The 20,271-nt window shown below is 36.9% G+C and overlaps 1 protein-coding gene across 3 annotated transcripts in view; it reads left to right on the top strand.

Annotated features, from left to right (window-relative positions):
- The window catches only part of TTC17 (tetratricopeptide repeat domain 17), a 148,416-nt gene that overhangs the window by 36,801 nt on the left and 91,344 nt on the right, over positions 1 to 20,271 (top strand). For all 3 annotated transcript variants that reach the window (XM_012001340.1, XM_012001341.1, XM_012001342.1), the window contains exons 3-15: positions 1,509 to 1,678; positions 2,988 to 3,099; positions 3,346 to 3,477; positions 7,920 to 8,029; positions 8,547 to 8,691; positions 9,132 to 9,271; positions 11,033 to 11,193; positions 12,598 to 12,710; positions 15,413 to 15,559; positions 16,939 to 17,054; positions 17,211 to 17,376; positions 18,532 to 18,609; positions 18,747 to 18,971. In XM_012001340.1, the coding sequence (XP_011856730.1) occupies positions 1,509 to 1,678; positions 2,988 to 3,099; positions 3,346 to 3,477; positions 7,920 to 8,029; positions 8,547 to 8,691; positions 9,132 to 9,271; positions 11,033 to 11,193; positions 12,598 to 12,710; positions 15,413 to 15,559; positions 16,939 to 17,054; positions 17,211 to 17,376; positions 18,532 to 18,609; positions 18,747 to 18,971 (1,815 nt within the window). The remainder of the gene's footprint in view (positions 1 to 1,508; positions 1,679 to 2,987; positions 3,100 to 3,345; positions 3,478 to 7,919; positions 8,030 to 8,546; positions 8,692 to 9,131; positions 9,272 to 11,032; positions 11,194 to 12,597; positions 12,711 to 15,412; positions 15,560 to 16,938; positions 17,055 to 17,210; positions 17,377 to 18,531; positions 18,610 to 18,746; positions 18,972 to 20,271) is intronic.

Below are 20,271 nucleotides of genomic sequence, written 5' to 3' on the forward strand. Positions count from 1 at the left end.
TTTTTAATTGCAAAGAAAGTTTTTTTAAAAGAAGCAACATAAATGTTTACAGGAAAATGGATATATACATATTTATACATCCATCTAAATGAAAAATTTAGAGCTATTCTGACTAATGTAGATAAATATAAAAAACATACGTACTTTTTTTTTTTAAGTTGTAGATACATTAAGTATGATACCATTTATGTAAAATTTTAAAACTTACAAAGCAATGCTGTATGTTGATTTGGGATACATATATAATGAAAGTAATATTTTAGGAGAGTATGGGTAATATAGTATTTTATAAAAATATACGTGGAAATGACACATAAACTCAGATTAATTATAAGAAGTTAGAGATTTAGACAACATTAAAGAATACCTTGAACTCCCTCCCTTTTTTTTTTTCTTTAAAAAAAAAAAAATCTCAGCTAGGCATGGTGTCTCATGCTAGTAGTCCCAACACTTTGGGAGGCCAGGGTAGGAAGATTGCTTGAGCCCAGGAGTTTGAGACCAGCCTGGGCAACATAGTGAGACCCTATTTCTATAAAAAACAGAAAAGTTGGCCAGGCATGGTGGCTCATGCCTGTAATCCCAGTACTTTGTGAGGCCAAGGCAAGTGGATTGCTTGCACTCAGGAGTTTGAGACCAGCCTGGGCAACATGGCAAAACCCCATCTGTACAAAAAAAAAAAACCAAAAAATTAGCCAGGCATGGTGGTGTGCATCTGTAGTCCCAGCTACCTGGGGCTCTAAGGCAAGAGGATCCCCTGAGCCCTGGAGTTTGAGGTTGCAGTGAGCTGTGATCGCACTACTGCACTCAGCCTGAGTGACAAAGTGAGACCCTGTCTCAAAAAAAAAAGAAAAAAAATTGGCATTGTGGCACATGCCTGTAGTCCCAGCTACTTGGGAGGCTGAGGTGAGAGAATCGCTTGAGCCCAGGAGGTCAAGGCTGCAGTGAGCTGTGATTGCACCACTGCAGCACTCCAACCTGGGTGACAGCAAGACACTGCCTCAAAAAAAAAAAAGTGGGGTGGGGGAAGATAAAATATTGGCATATGATAGATATGGGTGTTGAAAAATGGATATTTGTGTTATTTGTACATTTGAAAAAATAGGTATTTTATGAGTGACAGGAATTAACTGGAATACCCAGGTACCAATAGCAGCATGCTGTATATCTTGAAGGATTGAAACAGCTTGACAGATTTGTTTTCATTGCAGAGCCATTCTGTGCCAGGAAAGTTAAGTTAGTAGATGTGCTTCATGGGTAGTCAGAAATCATATTATGAAGGCACATGTGTGCCACTATGATAAATGTCGTGTTCTGTTACTTTCTGTATGTGGACATCTTTTTTGAGAAGCTTGTGTGTGTTGACTAAGTTAACTAAGGGCATTTTCAGAATTCTTGTCTTCCTGCATAGAGGATTCTGACTTCTTCAGCTCAAATTCCCCTTTCTCTTCAATGGTAGTTAGACTAAAATATTAGAAGAATCCATTCTGTTCTTACTTTCTTCTTAACAGAAACAATTAGTTGCTCAAAAAATTCACATAGAAGAGAATGAGGACAGAGACACAGGACTGGAACAGAGACATAATAAAGAAGACCCAGACTGCATCAAAGCCAAGGTGCCCTTAGGGGACCTGGATCTGTATGATGGCACATACATAACTTTGGAGAGCAAAGACATCAGGTAAAGAAGTTCTCTTTCCAAAAATAAAATTGCTTTTTCAAACATTCTTTTCTCAAATTAGTAAGAAATTATTTCTGTAATAAGAGTAAGCTTCAATCACAGATGAGTTTTAGAATTTGAAAGTTCAAAATACATACTACATGTAGAATTCTTACAAATTAATTTAAAATATTTAACACCACAGTAGAAAATGGAACAACTTGGCTGGGCGTGGTACCTCACACCTGTAATCCCAGTACTTTGTGAGGCCAAGGTGGGAGGATTGCCAACAGCCAGGAGTTTGAGACCAGGCTGGGCAATATAGCGAGACCCTGTCTCTACCAAAAAAAATGTAAAAATTAGCCAGGCATGGTGGTGTGCACTTGTAGTTGTAGCTACTCAAGAGGCTAAACTGAGAGGATCACTTGACCCAAGAATTCAAGGTTACAGTGAGCTATGATGGTGCCACTCTACCAAAGCCCAGACTCTAGGCTGGGTGACAGAGTGAGACCCTGTCTCTTAAGAAAAAAAAAAGAAAAAGAAAGAAAATTGAACAATTTGTAGTTTTAAAAAAATTAACAAAACATTACTTATGGCCAATAAACATGGAAAAAAATTTCTCAGAAATGATCAAATAAGTATAAGTTGCAATATTTAGATAGTTTTCATCTACCAAAATGGAAAGCATATCAAAAAAATAGTAACTTGTAAAAATGTAGAGAGACTGTCAGTGGAAGTATAAATTGGTTTAACGTTTCTAGAAACAATTGAGCAGTTATGTTAGTTATTAAAAAGTCTGTGATCTTATTCTGTGATCTATCTACTATTTTCTATGTGATTGTTGACTTTAATTTGAACTCCCAAAATGTTTGACTTTTCATGGCAGGTATATGAAAAGGTATGAATATTGACTAATAATTGGTTGTAAAGTTGAGATGCTATGAGAATATGGGAAAAAGTTGACATTTCTTCAAGTACTATTGACTGAGCGCAGTGGTTTACACCTGTAATCCCAGCACTTTGGGAGGCCAAGATGGGAGGATCACTTGAGGCCAGGAGTTCAGGACCACCCTGGGCAACATAGTGAGACCTGTCTACAAAAAATAAAAAAATATATAGCTGGTTGTGGTGGTGCATGCCTGTTGTCCCAGCTATTTGGAAGGCTGAGGTGAGAGGATCGCGTGAGACCAGGAGATCAAGGCTGCAGCGAGCTGTGATCATGCCACTGCACTCCAGCCTGGGCAACAGAATGAGACCCTTTCTCTAAATAAATAAATAAAGTATTGTTTATCTCACCTTTTATTCACTCATTGCTTCTTTTTGATTTTAGTCCTGAAGATTATATAGACACAGAATCTCCTGTCCCTCCAGACCCTCAGCAACCTGATTGTACTAAAATTCTAGAACTTCCATATAGTATACATGCTTTTCAGCACTTGAGAGTAAGTAGATAACTTTAGGATTTTTTTTTTTTTTTTTTTTGCATTCTTCTTTCTGTTGATCTCTCACTTATAAAGACTATTTCTCTTTCTTCTCTTCTTCCAAACAGCTCTATAATTTTACAGGCATCTCTTATTTCTTAAAACTCTAAAATATTAGTATTTCAAAATAAATACTGTAAGATACCGAATTATTTGTCATCTTTTATATCCTTTGATATGTCTTTTGAATCATTTTCTTCTCTTCAGGGTGTACAAGAGAGAGTTAATCTTTCTGCACCTCTACTACCTAAAGAAGACCCAATCTTCACATATTTATCTAAACGATTAGGAAGGAGTATAGATGACATAGGCCACCTCATTCATGAAGGCCTACAGAAGGTAAGTCAGCAGTCACTTTAAGAGCCAGCAGGCTCTGTGTAAACAGAAGGTATTTTTCTCTTGGAAAATACCTGAGTAACTTGTTTTAGTCTAGAAGACAATTTGAAGTTACACTTACATTGATGCAAATTGCATAGTTCAGTGCTGGGGAGAAATATGGATAGACTAGTCTCCTTTCCCAGGAAGAGATGCTGGAAAGTTTTATCTAAACTAATTGATGAAAAACGAAATACAAACTGACATTAGCAACAGGGTTTATAGGCTGGATTATATACATTGTGTGTGTAAGAAAGTTAATGTTTTAGTGTCTTTAATATTATCTACACACAATACATATATTACTACTGTTTTCTGAGACAGAAAAAGAATCACCACCAGCAATAAAATCTTCTGTAACTTTCTTTTAAGGGAACATCTACTTTAAAAAAAAATGAAATGGGGATTTATGTAACAGGACCCAAGAATTTAAATGTGTCATTCAGGATTAACGTGGGCATTTAGAAAATGTTTTTGTTCTTCTTTGTGCCTAAGGAGTATCATAGGAGGCAATGCAGTTTAGTTTCTAAGCAGTATTGTAGTGGTATAAAATAAGATGTATAATTGCCACCTTTGTATACAGTTTATTCAAATACATAACTCTGTATATTGAGAGGAATTTTCAGATAAAAGTACAATAATAACGACTTTCAAATGCTTTACATGGTTATTTTTGTAGCTGTGTTACCATCTTCATCTTATTTTTCTGAAGGTAATATAAAACTTTTACGTTCCCAGAACTTGATGAGTAATAAGAGAAAACTGGCCCAGGATTTTACAGTATCCTTCAGAGAATGGTTAGTTGAGAGTAGACCATAGTGGTAAGTGTTCTATAGAAAATTAAAACAGAAAGTAACTGGGTGGCTACTTTAGATCTAGCAGTTGGGGTTATCTCTCCGGAAAGGTGAAATTTAAGCTGACACCTGAATCATAAGAAGAAACCAAAATTCAAAGACCTTGGAAGAGCATGCTAGGCCACAGCAAAGGCTCTGAATCCTGATTGAGGTTAGGTGGTTGTATTTGTCTGCTCTGGCTTCCATAACAAAGTACCACTTTGGACCGTTTCTGCTCAAAACACTTCTGACACCAAACGTATGGAGTTTTTTCTCACACTACTAATTCTCCAGTTCTCCTGACACCAACTAGGTGTTCTCCAACTCAGTACAATTCTGACACTAACTACCTGGAGTTAGCACAGACCCCACAGGTCAAGGACTCAGTCCCACAAGGCTACCTGCACTTCAGATGCCAGTCGCATGTCAAGGCCACCAGACAAATCAGCTATAAAGTCAAGAGTGTTCTCACAACTGCCTCCCCAAGTTAGAACAGCTCACAGAAGTCAGGAAAGTGCTTTACCAACTATTATTGGTTTATTGTAAAGGATGCAATTCAGGAACAGCCAAAGCCATACGCCAGGGAATAGGGGGAAGGGATGCACAGAGCTTCCATGTCCTCTCCAGAACACCACCCTCCTAGAATCTCAATGTGTTCACCAACCCAGAAGCTCTCAAAACTCTGTTGTTTAAGAGTTTCTATGGAGGTTTCACTATGTAAGCATGAATGACTAAAGTATTGGCCATGAGTGATGAACTCAATCTCTACTTTCTCTCCCATCCCCGAAGGACAAGGGGAGAATGGGATTCTGAAAGATTTAACCCTCTAATCATGCCTTGGTTTTTCTGGGACCAGCATCTGTCCTGAAGCTATCTGGGAGCCACCTGCCTCCAGTCATCCATTAGCATATGAAAGACACACATTACTGCTGTGATTCTTCAAGTTTTAGGTTTGTGTGTCAGGAACCGGGGACAAAGACCAAATATATTTGTTCACACCACATACTAGGTGGCCTAACAAATTTATTTCTCATAGTCTGGAGGCTGGGAAGTCTAAGATCAAGGTGCCAGTGATTTGGTTCCTGGTGAGGGCTCTCTTCTTGCCTTGCATATGGCCACCTTCTCTTTGTGTCCTCACATGGCCTCATCTGTGTGCATGCTTGAAGACAGAGAGAGAGAGATCTGTCTTCCATTTCTTATAAGGACTCTTATAGGAAGAAACCAAATTTGGGCCCCAACCCTTATGACCTCATTTAGCCTTTATCCACTCCTCATAGGTCTGATAACACTTGAACATATGAACTTTGAGGAGACATAGATAGACATTCAGTCCATAACAGGTGGCGTGCAGCCAAATTCAGGCCAATATTGCTGGAGCCTGGTGAGCAAGAGGAAGGATGATAAGGAATGAAGCCAGAGAATTAGGCCAGTGCCAGATTATGTAAGGGTCTGAAATCCAGGGTAAGGATTTTGGATCTTATTCTAAGTGTGCTGAGAAGTCAGAGCAGAGAAGCAATGTATTGCAATTAATGGTTTAAAAGATCACTTTGATTGCTATATGAAGAAGTTATTGAAAGGACCACAACTGGAAATAGACCTGTTAGAAAGCTGTTGCAGTAGTTCAAGAGAGAGATGAAGGTGGTTTGGACTAGCAGTTGTTAGTAGTGGAAATGAGAGGACTTGAACTATTTAGGAGATATTTAGGAGTTTAGAAGCTGATGAGTTAGATATGGGGATTGAGGGCAAAAGAGGAATCAAGGAAAACTCTTAAATTTTTGACTTGAACAACTTGAAGGAGGAGAGTGTTGGGGTGGGAGAAGAGAAAATAAGAGTTCTATTTGGGCCATGTTAAATTTGAAACACCTATATGAGTTTGGAATTTCAGGGAAAGTTAGAGTTGGGCACATAGAGAGTAATTATTAAATAATGAATATCTGAAGCCAGGGAACTGGATGAAGTCATCTGGGGAAGAGTAAAGTTTGAGAAGAAGCCAGTTGACTCCTGGGTGCGTCCCACATGTATTTATCAAGCAGAGGGGGAAAGCCAGCAAAAAAGACCAGAAAGGGTATCCTGCAGAATGCGATGTCCTAAGAGCCAATGGCAGAAAGTGGTCAAAGGAAGGAGGGAGTAATTCACAGTAACATTAGAACATTTATAGATTTGGGGGAGATTTTATGAGAATTACAGAAAGATATATTTCTTTAAATGTATATTTTTATCTTACCGCCAGTATGCTATGATATATATTTAACTTATACTCTTTTCAGTAGTTCATGTAGAACTTTTAATTGAACTTTTGCCCCAGTTTACACTCTGACATGAAAATAAAAGAAGAAAATCAAAATCAAAGCATTGGTTGATTTGAAAAACAACTTTCTCAAAAGGCCATGAAAAAGAAAACTGAAACCTCGGCCACAAGTCAGTTGTGAAGAATGTATTGTCCTTTAACCAACTTCAAGTAGTAGAAGTTCATAGTCGATCTGCTAATAGTGCAAAAATCTGAAATTGCATCACTCAAAAATCACATACTTTTCTTGAAGATAGAATACTTAAGGATGAATAATGCAGGATTGTACTTATTGTAGTCTTCAAAAACTACATTTAACTAAATTTAAACTTTTTAACTACATTAAAATAGCTCTTTTAAAAATAATTGGGCCCTTGCGAAAGATTCATACTATAAAAATCTATAAAAGAAAGTAAAGTGAATAATTTCAAAACTGGTTTGTAATATGTTCTTTTGGAGTTTGATTTTTACACAGCTTTATAGTTAAAACGTAATTATTCCCCATAGTATACATTTTTAATAATAGAATTGTGGGAGTCAAAGGGCAAATGTAATATACATTAATATGTACGTTAATGTAATATGCATTACATTTTTAAAGCTTTTTACATGCATGTCAAGTTGTCCCCCAGAAATGCTGTAGTAACTTAGCATTTCTATAGTTTAATATCTAAAGTTAATAATATTCGGTAAGTATTGGCATTCTTTTTAGTCTTTGCCACTTCGTAAAAGGAAAACCTGTATCTTTTAAATTTCTATTTGTTTGTGAAGTTACACATTTTAGATACTTCTTAGCTGTTTGTTCATGTTTTTGGCCCTTTTTCCTCTTTTTTTTTGTCTTTATGTTTAGAGTAAGCCTGTTTAGGTTTGTGCCTTCACTCAGATATTACATAAATAGAAAAATGTGTACAATGTTAATTTCAGGAATTTCACGTTAGAGCTATTTCTAAGTAGATGAGGTCTTCTGACTTAACTTCGGAAGTCCTGAAATAGAGCTCAACAAGTTGTGGTCAATTGGTGGGATTTTCAGCTTTATTTCCCTCTTGGAATAAGCTGGAGTCTGATGAAGACCACACACTAATGCACATGCTCAGTTGATGATTAGAATACCCTTTTGACAGGTATAGTTTCTTTGCACTGTGTCCTCTTCTTTATCATTGCTTATCATTAGTCTGGCTCTTCATCTTGAATTTCAGAAGAGCCAGAATATTAAAAGTGCTCCTTTTGACTATTCTAAATTAAACTGTCTTGAGTCCTGTTTGTAATTTCACTTTTTTAATCTCTAGAACTCTTCCTCATGGGTACTGTATAACATGGCTTCATTTTACTGGAGAATTAAGAATGAGCCATATCAGGTAGTAGAATGTGCCATGCGAGCACTTCACTTCTCTTCCAGGTAAGATTCCTCCTCTTCTGGACTTGATTTTCCACATTCCTCAGGACTGTTATAGAAACAATACATAAGAAAGCAATAAGAAGCAGCATTGCATTATCTACTTTTCTCCATCCCTCTTCAAAGAAATAAGTCCCACAACAACAACAAAAAAAATCACAGATGTCAAAAAGTTCAAAGTGATAATTGTGTAGTATTCTTTCCATTTCCATTAAGGAAAAAATATGTTATGTAGATGCCCTATGATTCACATAGGACTTGAATGGAATTATCGTAAACTAAGTTTAACTTTTCTTAAAGCAAATTTAAGTCCTAAATAAATTGTAAAATCATATAGTGTCTGCAAGACAAAATTTGTAGCTATCAGGTTAAGAACCATCAATAATTTAAAAATGAAACACTATGATTATCTTATTTGCTCCACCTATATCTTAGTTTCCTAAGCACAAGTAACTTTGAATGTCATTTTTCCTTGTCAAGTGGTTCTACATAATCGTGGAATGTGTGCTGCTTTCCTTAGGCACAATAAAGACATTGCCCTGGTCAACCTGGCAAACGTTCTACACAGAGCACACTTCTCTGCTGATGCTGCTGTCGTGGTCCATGCAGCTCTGGATGACAGTGACTTCTTCACCAGCTATTACACTTTGGGGAATATATATGCAGTAAGTACAACTGTTTGTTTCATAAGTCATGCTAGTAGTTGCCACTTTCTTTTTTTTTTTTCCCCCCCACTCAGTAGAATGTTACTTTTTTCCATTTATTTTTTGGTCTGAACAATGGAAATGAAATTAGGAGGAAGAAAAATCCTCAACACAATAATGTAATTGTTCTAGCCTCTTGCCGAAAAAAAATAATAATAATTAAATTGGAATTTTAAACTTCTACAGGGTACACCTTTTAAGGTTAGCAATACCTTCCAACTAAACCATCCTATAGTATGCCTTAATATTGTAGGGATCTGGTCACTGATCAAAATAATGGTCACTGTAGAGTAAGATGTAGGTGTGATCTCATAAATCATTAGAGGATTTGGACAGATGCAACCAGGCGATGGCTCACATTTTTTTCCCTTGTGCGTGTGTGTGTGTTTTTGTCTCTTCAGATGCTTGGGGAATATAACCACTCAGTGCTCTGTTATGACCACGCTTTGCAGGCCAAACCTGGGTTTGAGCAAGCTATAAAGAGGAAGCATGCTGTCCTATGCCAGCAAAAACTGGAGCAGAAATTGGAGGCTCAACATAGGTAATTGAGAGGAAAAATTTCACTGAAGCACTAGCACTATAGAACCTTAGGTTAAATCTGTGTAGGGGATATCAGTGTTAATTTGGTAATTGGAATTAAGAAAGAAACCTCTTCAGTACTGCAGGTCCTATGCTTTTTCTGTTATCCTGGTGGTTTAGCACAATTCAGTGGTTGTGTAGAGGAATATCTTTAATTGTATGGATTCCTGCAACTAGAGACTATTTGTAGTAAAAGCTGTCATTTAAATCTTTATTGACCATTGATTACTTTTATGAAGTCAGTTGGGATGGGGAGACTGGGATACTTAGTAACTTTGTTGACTATATTTTTATTTCCATAGAATATACTAAGTTTCAGTAAAATCACTTACATGTGCAATAGTTGATATTTCTCCTCTTGGAGAGAGGTGGTGGCTTCTAGGGTTGGGCTCTTGTTAAGGTAGTTAAATGGGATCAAGAGACATTATTTGGCCCACGTGTTACTCATGATTGTGTGTTAGGTTGTACAGTAATGGAATTCTATTGTATTTGATCCTTGAGGTATAATAAATTAAAAAACATTTCCTTCAGTCAATAGGGCTAGTTAAGAAACTTTATGTTAACTCAGAAGTGAATTTTTCATATCTCAGAATTAGCTGTAATAGTTGAGTTTACTTTGGTGAGTAGAGAATTAAATAGAGATTTAGAATTCATTAAGCTTTTGTATTTGCTTATTTTCCAATCTGTTTAAGGCATAACATGGTAGGAAGTAAAAAGGATGACAGCTTGCTTATTCATAACTGGTTTCTGTTATACCTGGCTGAGCTTTTCCAGTATCATGCTCTTAACTGAGCTGACTCTATCTTTACACAATCTGTGTAGCTCCTAAAATCTCTATATGTTACAGTGTGTAATAGGCAGTATGGGTTTTGTGATTAAATGTAATCAGGCAGCTGATTTACTGAAATCAGGTGGTGAAGCATATTCCTTTCTAAGTATAGTTTCTGTAGTTTTTCCTGGCCTGTAACCAATAAGTTAGAGTATGAAAGCAAAGTACTGTGGCCCCTAACTCTTAACTTTGTCTTTAAGCAGAATCTAGGGAAAAAGTGAAAAGGAGGAAAGGATTCTAGAAAGACTTTGAATGTTGATGGAACTAATGCAGATTTTGTAGAGAGTAATAGAGTTGTTAAATACTTAAACTTGTATATTGTCATGTATTTTTTTATGGCACCTGAAAAATGCAACATACCATTTGATGTCATGATAGTTGTATTGCCAGGTGTCATGGCCGATGCCTGTAATCCCAGTTATTCTGGAGACTGAGGCAGGGTGGAGGGGAGGAATCACTTGAGACCAGGAGTTCAAATCTATCCTAGGTAACATAGCAAGACCCAGTTTCTAAAACTAAATTAACCAGGCATGGTGGCATGTCCCTGTAGTCCCAGCTACTCCTCAGGAGGCTGAGGCAAGAGGACCCCTTAAGCCCAGAAGTTGAGCCCAGGAGTACAAGGCTGCAGTGAGCTACCATCAGGCCTCCGCATCCAGCCTCGGCAACAGAGCGAGACCCCATTTCTTTTTTTAAAAAGTGATATTTAAAGGAAGAATTTCACGTTTATCTTTTTGCCCTGTTATTATTGAACTGGTGGTACAGGGTTGTATGTTAAATAAAAGGAAAACACACAGTAATTGTTGCTGAGAACCAGAAAAATCTATGCATTTAAGTGGGTTTAAAATTTTATGATTTTATAGCTCTAACTTTTTCCTGGTATTAAAAAATGTTAAGATCTCTCCAGCGAACACTGAATGAGTTAAAAGAGTATCAAAAGCAGCATGACCACTACCTGAGACAGCAGGAAATCCTAGAAAAACATAAACTGATTCAGGAGGAGCAAATCTTAAGAAATATCATTCATGAGACTCAGATGGCAAAAGAGGCACAGTTAGGTAAGTAGTGACTCCAGGTAACTGAAGATGGGTTAGGAAATTCGCTTCTAGCGTGCTTTACTATCATAGCTTTCTTGTAGCCTTAAAGCAGTGTGAGGTTGTGTTTATGACTTCCCTACATCTTGAAAGCATGATTCATCACTGTGGGTATACCAGGAGGCTTGGGGAGCTGGTGTGGTCCGCCTTGCTTTTTTCAAATTTACATTTTGAAATAAAAAATAAGTCTTGTAGATCCTAGAAATCTTAAGTTATTTGCCTTCTGTGCTCAACATCAGTTTATTTGTTTTTTTTCCGACTTTAATATGCATATCAGTTTCCTGGAGATCTTGTTGAAATGCAGATTATGATTCAGTAGGTCTGAGTTGAGGTCTGAGAGCCTGCCTTCCTAATAAGCTCCCAGGTGATGCCTGTTGCCGCGGGTCTAAAAACTCTGCACTGTGGTGTAACAAGGCCTTACACTAAGGGAATATAAGCCAGACCCACCTAGAAACAACCCATCCATACTCCTTTTTTTCTTGCTCTCTTAAAAGCAACATTTTACAAGTGAAATTTTAGACTGGAATTTTAAACCTGGATCGATGGATTAGTTTCAGGGGGTTCTGAAATCCTCTCGAAAATTATATGTAGAATTGTGTATGTGTCCAATTGTATTTTTCTGGGAAGAGGGTATATAGCTTTTATTAAAATCTCTTAAGCATCTGTGATCCGTAAAAATAGAACCACTGGTTTATAGGAACTTGGATTGGCATGAGAGCAATGATTTGGTTATATCTAGAATGTTTTGTTTCTAATTACGAGGGAGCAGATCTGACAACTGAACACCAGAGAATAAATTAATAGAATCTCTTAATTATACCTTTCTCCCTTGATAAGTATGTTCGTCAAGAAAGCTTCTTAACCTTTGACGCTTAGCTGTGACCATTTATAGTTTATTTTACAATTCCCTTAACACATTTTCTTTGCTATTATGAGAGTAAAGAGTATGCTTATCTTTGAAATTACTTACTGCCCAGTCTACTGAAACGCAACCAGAGCTCTTACATATGCATTTGAAACAAAATTATGAAGTATATAAAGCAAATTCTCTCCAGAAAGATAGCCAAAGTCTCTTAAAACGATGTAATCAATAGATTTTACAATCATAGACTATAATTGCTGAAAGATACCTCAGTAATCATCTAGTGGAGTCCCTTTGTTTTTATAGGCGGAAAAACTGGGACTTCTTAAAATGATTTAATTTGATTAACCATTAATGAATACTTCTCTATATAAGTACATCCTATATAAGTAGCCTGCTGGGCTCTTGGGGGATACAGGGTTGATACTAAATGACTTAGTCTAAGAAAATCACATTGGCATTGTTGACCTTGCTCATCATTTGTGTAATTTTCTTTCTTATTCCAGGAAATCATCAGATATGCCGACTGGTAAACCAGCAGCATAGTTTACATTGCCAGTGGGACCAGCCTGTACGCTATCATCGTGGAGATATCTTTGAAAATGTGGACTATGTTCAGGTCTTTTTCTTGGTCCAATCTAGTTCTTATAAACTTTTGCTTTATAAAGATTTTTAAAAACTTTTGTTTTTTCCCATGATTCTTTATATGTTTGATCTCTAAAATTTGTGGTTATCATTTAGATCTTTAAGATTTTGAGGCTGGGCACAGTGGCTTATGCCTGTAATCCCAACCCTTAGGGAGGCAGAGGCAGAAGGATCACTTGAGTCTAGGAGTTCAAGACCAGCCTGGGTAACATGGTGAAACCCCATCTCTACAAAAACATATATAAATTGGCCAGGCATGGTGGCTTGCGCCTGTAGTCCCAGATACTCAGGAGGCTGAGGCGGGAGAATCACCTGAGCTCTGGAGGTCAAGGCTGTAGTGAGCCCAGATCATGCCATTGCACTCCAGCCTGGGCAACAGAACAAGACTGTCTCAAAAAAAGAGAGGGAGAGAGATTTTGATGATCTGTTTTGTTTACGAAGTCAGATTTTATAGGGAGTACTCAGTAACTCCATGGATGCTTTCTCTTTCTCCAAGTACCATCTACATATTTATATGCACATGCATTTGAGTCTTTTCTCATTTACCATGGGAGCTAGAATTGGGCTATTATTACTATTGAACTCAAAGCTTTCATCTCCCCACTTTACCTGTTAGAGTAAGACCTATTTAAAATTTGAGAGCAACCATGCTATTCGTTTCCTGAAATAATCAGTCCAATTATATTGCCTCAACCAATACCACCAACAAAATACTCATTATCGACAGAAAATCTTTTTTTTTTTTTTTTTGAGATGGAATTTTGCTCTTTTTGCCCAGTTCGTAGTGCAGTTGCCTGATCTCGGCTCACCACGACCTCCACCTCCCAGTTTAAGCGAGTCTCCTGCCTCAGCCTCCCAAGTAGCTGGGATTACAGGCATGTGCCACTATGCCTAGCTAATTTTGTACTTTTTAGTAGAGACAGGGTTTCTCCATGTTGGCCAGGCTGGTCTTGAACTCCCGACCTCAGGTGATCTGCGCGCCTCGGCCTCCCAAAGTGCTGGGATTACAAGCGTGCACCACCGCACCTGGCCCAGAAAATCTTTATTAAGCACACTGCTAGGTGTGCACTTTCTCTCACTTTGTCTCTATATACACACATATGTGTACACACACATACACACGTGTACAATCCTAATCTATCTAGTTGGGAAGAACTAACACGAAAATATAATGATACCAAATAGTATATAATTGATGTTGAGTAAGTGATACAGACAGCAAGTACAGCCAGAATTCTGAGTATCAAAAAAAAGGATTCAAACACTGAAACTTTTTGAGCACTGACATGATGCTCAAAAGAAATGTTCATTGGAACATTTTGGATTTCACATTTTTGTTGGGATGCTTAACAGGTAAGTGTAATAAAATATTCCAAAATCCAAAAAAATCTCAAATCTAAAATACTCCTGGTCAAGTATTTCAGAAAACTGATACTCAACCTATATTAGAAATAAAACAACATTTATTCTGTCTTAGAGAAAACTCATCATGTCTCTAATTGTAGATATAGAAATTTTCAGCAATAACTAATTAAGATAACTAAGAGATTAGGAGACCATCTATAGCAGGACAAACCACAAAAACTTGGAACTCTTTAATCTGGAAAAATCCAGACTGCATTGGGAAAAAATAAGAGACAAAAATTAAGAAGCCATTTGAAAGGGGAAATAGTGATAGGGACCAAAAGCTTCCTATGAGTATTGTAAACCAGCTCCCAGCAATATCTTGTGTTTGGTTTCCAAGGGAAAGAATAAAGGAAGACCAGATTCACACCCTCTGGCATTATAGCTCCCTGTCTTAAAACCAAGCATTTTAAAGGGAAAAACAGGGATGTTTAAAAATGAAGTAGATTGAAACCCAGGTGTACCTTTTGGACTTTTTGATGGTCTCAAGACCATTTGAAGGAGTGTAGCTTCCAATAGACTATACTCATAAAATTGTATCACCACTATACAGTGAAAGAATCCATTCCTATTCATAAAGACCTAGAGCTACAAATTCATCATATTCATTCCTTTTTCTTATGTCTTTCCTACCCCATCCCATCCCCAGTCCCATTCTCATTATCTAGCAAGGTTTCAGAAATACACAAGCATCTTGTAAGTATATCCAACATTGTTCCACCTTGCTTTGAAAGAAGGCTGTATATGTTTGTGTTCTCCCATCTTCTAAGTTACCCTTTCACCCCTAAAACTTTCATTTGTAATTGATTGAATGCAGTCTGTAATCCTTAAGTGATAGTGATAGAACCCTTAAGAACACTTTCCTAAGTTCCCTCACTTCTACCCACACACAGCACACTAATTTTAGAGTGGTGAGCATTTTAGTGTAGGAAGAAAAGGGGAATAATGAACCAGATTTCTAAATTAGCTAATTATTAACCTAAAGAGACTAAATCATAAAAATGAAGCAGAGGGACAGGAAAATGGCCTATGCCATTTTTCTCATACTCCAATGGCAAAGTTATTGAAAGTTGCTAACTATGTATTATCCATGAAAGAATATCATTGGGGCATAGCTCTTAAAATTAAAAGATCCAATTGCTTTATTACTGAGCTACTTTCTGATTTTCTACTAATTTTGAATATTCACTCGCTTTTTTGGTGTGAGTTAAATTATAGTCACAACTCCTTTTCCACTTTCAATTTGATTGAACTTTTTGTTTCATTTTCTAGTTTGGTGAGGATTCATCAACCTCCAGTATGATGTCTGTGAACTTTGATGTTCAATCAAATCAGAGTGATATCAATGATTCGGTCAAGTCTTCTCCCGTAGCCCATTCTATTCTCTGGATTTGGGGCAGGGACTCTGATGCATATAGGGTAAGTTAATAGAGGATGATGAAGCAGTTTTCTCAAACTGACAAGATCCATTAAAGCAGTGCCCTCAACCTCACTGATTAATATGGCCTCTATGACTGTTCAGATTAGTTCAGCAAATGTGTATTACATTTCTATTAAATGGAAGCCATTTTGCTAGGTAGTGAATGAGTAAGATGCAATTTCTGCCTTGAGTTTTTCCCAATCAAGTAGAGCAGAGAGACACCCTGATTTCAATTTAAAGCTTTATCCTCTGAATATTATTACCAACCTTAACAAGTTTCTAAACTTGACCCAAGAGTATGTTTTTATATACTTCGCTTGATCAGCATTCTTTTATTGAGCTCCCATCTGTGCTAGGCTAATGCTAGCAGTGTAATAGATAAGCCCCCTTGCTCTTCTGGAGCCTACACTCTAGCAGACGACATAGACAATAAACAAGTTACTACATGTGCATTTCTAGACTAGCTAAGAAAGAATTGTAGGTTAGCTGAGGCAGATACCAAGGTATGAGGACAGAGACTGTGATTTTTATTCACCATTAAATTTTCAGAATTTAATCAAGGGTTTAACAGAATTAAACAGCCACTTAGATTTAATTGTATGTAATATAAATCCCCCAAAGTTTGATGGCTTCAAGATTTAAGTTTAGTAAGCCTCTGGTACATCTTGTTTATATTTAGAGAAAGTGAACATTTTACAAATCATAAAACAATTGTTAAACTTTGGCATTGGCAAAAAAAAGACCTTAGTTTAGGGAAAAATAGTGTTCAATGCCAGGTTTTATAGGCTTATGTATGCTTTCAGGTATAAGTAATAAGCTCCACCTCAAATTAACTTAAACACAAAACGTGCCTATTATTACAGGAAGTCCAGAAATAGGATAAACTTCAGGTTTGGTTGATTCAGTGGCCCAGTGATGTCATCAGTGACCCATTTCTTCTTTTTCTTTCTTTTTTTTTTTTTTCTTCACTCTACCATCCACAGTATTGGTTTCATCGAAAAGCTTGGTTTTTTTCATGGTCATAAGATGACAGCCAGCAGCAACTGGAACAACATGATTTTTTGTTCATAAGTAACATAAGAGCCTAAGACTTGCTTCTGTTTCCCAAAAACCCCAAGCAAACCTCTTCTTGTGTCTCAGTGGCTCAACTGGCTTATACCCTAGCCCAACCCTGAACCAGTCTGTGATAAAGCAGGTAGAATTACTGACTTAGATTAATAATCTGCAGTAGCAGGAATATTATAGAGTCTACCATAATCTTAAGGTATTATAGTTTTGTTCAGTTATTGTAGTATATTTATATCATTTTAAAAGCTTCTTTAGCATATTGAAATACTGAATCCTAAGAAATTTATGAGAAATGTTATTTCTTTATCAGGACAAACAACATATTCTGTGGCCTAAAAGAGCAGATTGTACAGAAAGCTACCCTAGAGTCCCTGTTGGTGGGGAATTGCCAACGTATTTTCTGCCTCCGGAAAACAAAGGACTCAGGCAAGTGCTGATGGATTTGGCAAAGCACCTGATTCTGCATGATTGTCATCTGGCGGTTCTTTGAGAGCACCAGCCTTGGACTTGAAAGGTTAAGTCTTTATCTTGAAGTCACCCAAACTTTGAAAATATGAATCTTGTTCCTTTTTCTTGTGCCAGGATCCACGAACTCAGCAGTGATGATTATTCTACAGAAGAAGAGGCCCAAACCCCTGACTGTTCCATAACTGACTTCAGAAAAAGCCACACTCTGTCCTACTTAGTCAAAGAATTAGAGGTTCGCATGGATCTGAAAGCCAAAATGCCAGATGACCATGCACGAAAAGTAAGGCTCACTTAGGCTGGTATTTATTGCCGTCCATTCTGGGTGACTTCAGAAGCCTCTTAAATGGAACAAAAAATTGATAGAAGGTAGCTGTTGAGCTTTTAGTATATAAAATGGAAGGATAGAGTTAAAGACTTGGTGAATTGATGGCGAAGTCAGTCATGCTCTTAAAAGAGTGCCAGAGAGTTCCTCGGGGCTGCTATACATAGATCACCTAAACAGTATTCCTCTAACTCAGAGCACTTCAAAGATGAGTAGCACAGAACTCTCAATTATCTAATGGAGTTGGTGTAATACAGGCCATTGCAACCACTAAAAGTTAGCTTTGCATCCTCCAGGCCCCCAGAAGTTTATATAAATTGAAAGCTTGAAGAATCTCTTTCTCTGGCCTTATCAACCCTGCTGTGACCTTATATGAGGTCCCTAGGAATTTATATTAATTTGATAATGACTCTGCAAACATTAGAAGTTCGGTTATGCTCTTTTCCTAAATTCCTATAGATTACCACATTAGATATCATTCCATAGACAAAAATGAAAAAAATTACCTTGTTAGCAATCACAGACCATCACAACCACCTTTTCTTTTTTTTTTAAGTTAATTTCAAAACTATAGGCACTTATGACTACTTACATTCGACAGACATTTCCTTAGGCAAGAATATTATGTGCCAGACATTGTTGTGGATGCTAGGAATACAAAGGTAAACAGACCATGATCTGTGCCTTAGAGTTGCTTACGGTTACATAAATGCTGCAGGAACAATGAAGTAGAATAATGAGGATCTGGTATTTTCCAGGAAGGAAAGATAGTAGATTTTTATTACATCAGATATTGCATGCTGTTGTCTGTTGAATAATTTCTTCTTGGGTTCTGAACACTTAGGCTGACTTTAATGGGGTATGGTAGGTTACTTTAATGTGTGTGGGTATATATGTCTTTTTAACTTTTTAGTTAAACAAACTATTACATACATGTGAGCAAGTCAACACCTGTTGGTATGTCAATGAATTTATGTCATATATATGATTATAAATATTTGTTCAGATTAGCTGTTCCTGAGGAGCTCAAGAAAAGACTACCATCTATAGAAATTCTTTCAAATGTCTTCCCTGTTATTTTCAATTGAGTCAGTCTTCCTTTTGATGTTTCAGATTTTGCTTTCCCGTATTAATAACTATACTGTCCCAGAAGAAGAAATTGGGTCTTTCTTATTTCATGCTATTAATAAGGTGAGTCATTTACTTTAGACATCTAAAACTTAAATGCTTCTGAATTATAACTGAAAGTTAAAATGCACTTATTAAAAATCTTATTTAGAACAAGTACTGTATTCTTGTACTAACTGAAGTATTTTTGGATTTTGCAGCCAAATGCTCCTGTCTGGCTCATACTCAATGAAGCTGGACTATACTGGAGAGCAGTAGGAAATAGCACTTTTGCTATTGCCTGTCTTCAGAGGGCTTTGAATTTAGCTCCACTTCAATACCAAGATGTTCCTCTTGTCAACTTGGCCAACCTTTTGATTCATTACGGCCTTCATCTTGATGCCACTAAGCTGCTACTTCAAGCTTTGGCCATCAATAGCTCTGAGGTGAGGTGTTAGGGGTTCTCATAGCTCCGTATACTATGAAGGATAACTCAAATTTAGATTACAATTTGTATTTTTCTAGGGAAAGCATAAAAAATGTCATATTCTGTCTTTCACAGTAGAATTTGCATTATTTCAAGAGAGTGTGAAAAAGCTTTTGTTTTATTTTGATGTGTTCTTTAAATTTTGAGTGAAATTTATAATTATACAGTTAAGTTTTTTTGGAAACTTACATTTAAATAATAACATAGCTGTAAAAATACACTGCCACTTTTTTATATCAGTTTGAAACATCTGGTTTGTATTTTATCCTACTCATCACAGCATGCACACTGCTTAATATTACACTGTTTTACAACTTTAATTTATAGAAATATTTATGCCATTCAAGCCAGAGGACAATTCAAAGGTGGTTTTGATAAGAGTAAATAGGTACATTGATTTTTGTGCCCCAAACCTCTCACATGCAGCTTATGGAGTTACATCGGTGCTTTGTAGTTCATGGTTTTGAAGATACAACTTTTGTTTTTCATATTTTAACATCTCTGAAATCAGGATGGATGTTATAATTCCTGTCATTTTAGGTTTCATGAAATTCAGTTACAATAAATATACAATTAAATTGATTTTATACCTAATGTCTAAATGTTTATAGGTTTTATATCCAAAGAAACCTTCAGAAGGGATGTGCATGAATGGTTTAGGTGTATTTACGGTATCTGAAAACTGATTTTTTAAGGATGAGAAGAAAATATTGCCTGTTTTCCTTTGAAATACACAAATTCACAATTGGATTTTAAGCAAAAGTTTACAATCTCAATATTATGTAACAGGTCACATTGCCAGAGAAGTACATCAAATATTTATCTAATGCTTACTGTGTACCAGGTGCTGGTACTGTGGGAACAGATGTGACAAAGTGGGAGTGGAAAGCGCAGTGCAGCGGTATTCCCTTGAAACTTTTCATGGTTCCCTTTTTACTGTTTTCAGCCAAGGGACATAGGTAGTATTCTTCTGAAGAAAAAAGACCTCCTTTAGTGATTGGTTACCTTTTGATATTTTAAAATACTAAAATTTTAGTTGTTAAATACCATGGTGCTACAATAAGAATAAAAAGATAAATTAATGGCTCAGGGTGAGTACCCCAAAAATATACCTTTTTTTTGCTTTGAGACAGGGTCTTGCTCTGTTGCCCAGGCTGGAGTGCAGTGGCGTGATCATGACTCACTGCAGCCTCCACCTCCTAGGCTCAAGTAGTGCACCCACCTCAGCCTCCCTAGTAGTTGGGACTACAGGCATGTGC

The sequence above is a fragment of the Mandrillus leucophaeus genome, unplaced genomic scaffold (assembly GCF_000951045.1).
Source record: "Mandrillus leucophaeus isolate KB7577 unplaced genomic scaffold, Mleu.le_1.0 Scaffold66, whole genome shotgun sequence".
NCBI classification, from domain to species: Eukaryota; Metazoa; Chordata; class Mammalia; order Primates; family Cercopithecidae; genus Mandrillus; species Mandrillus leucophaeus.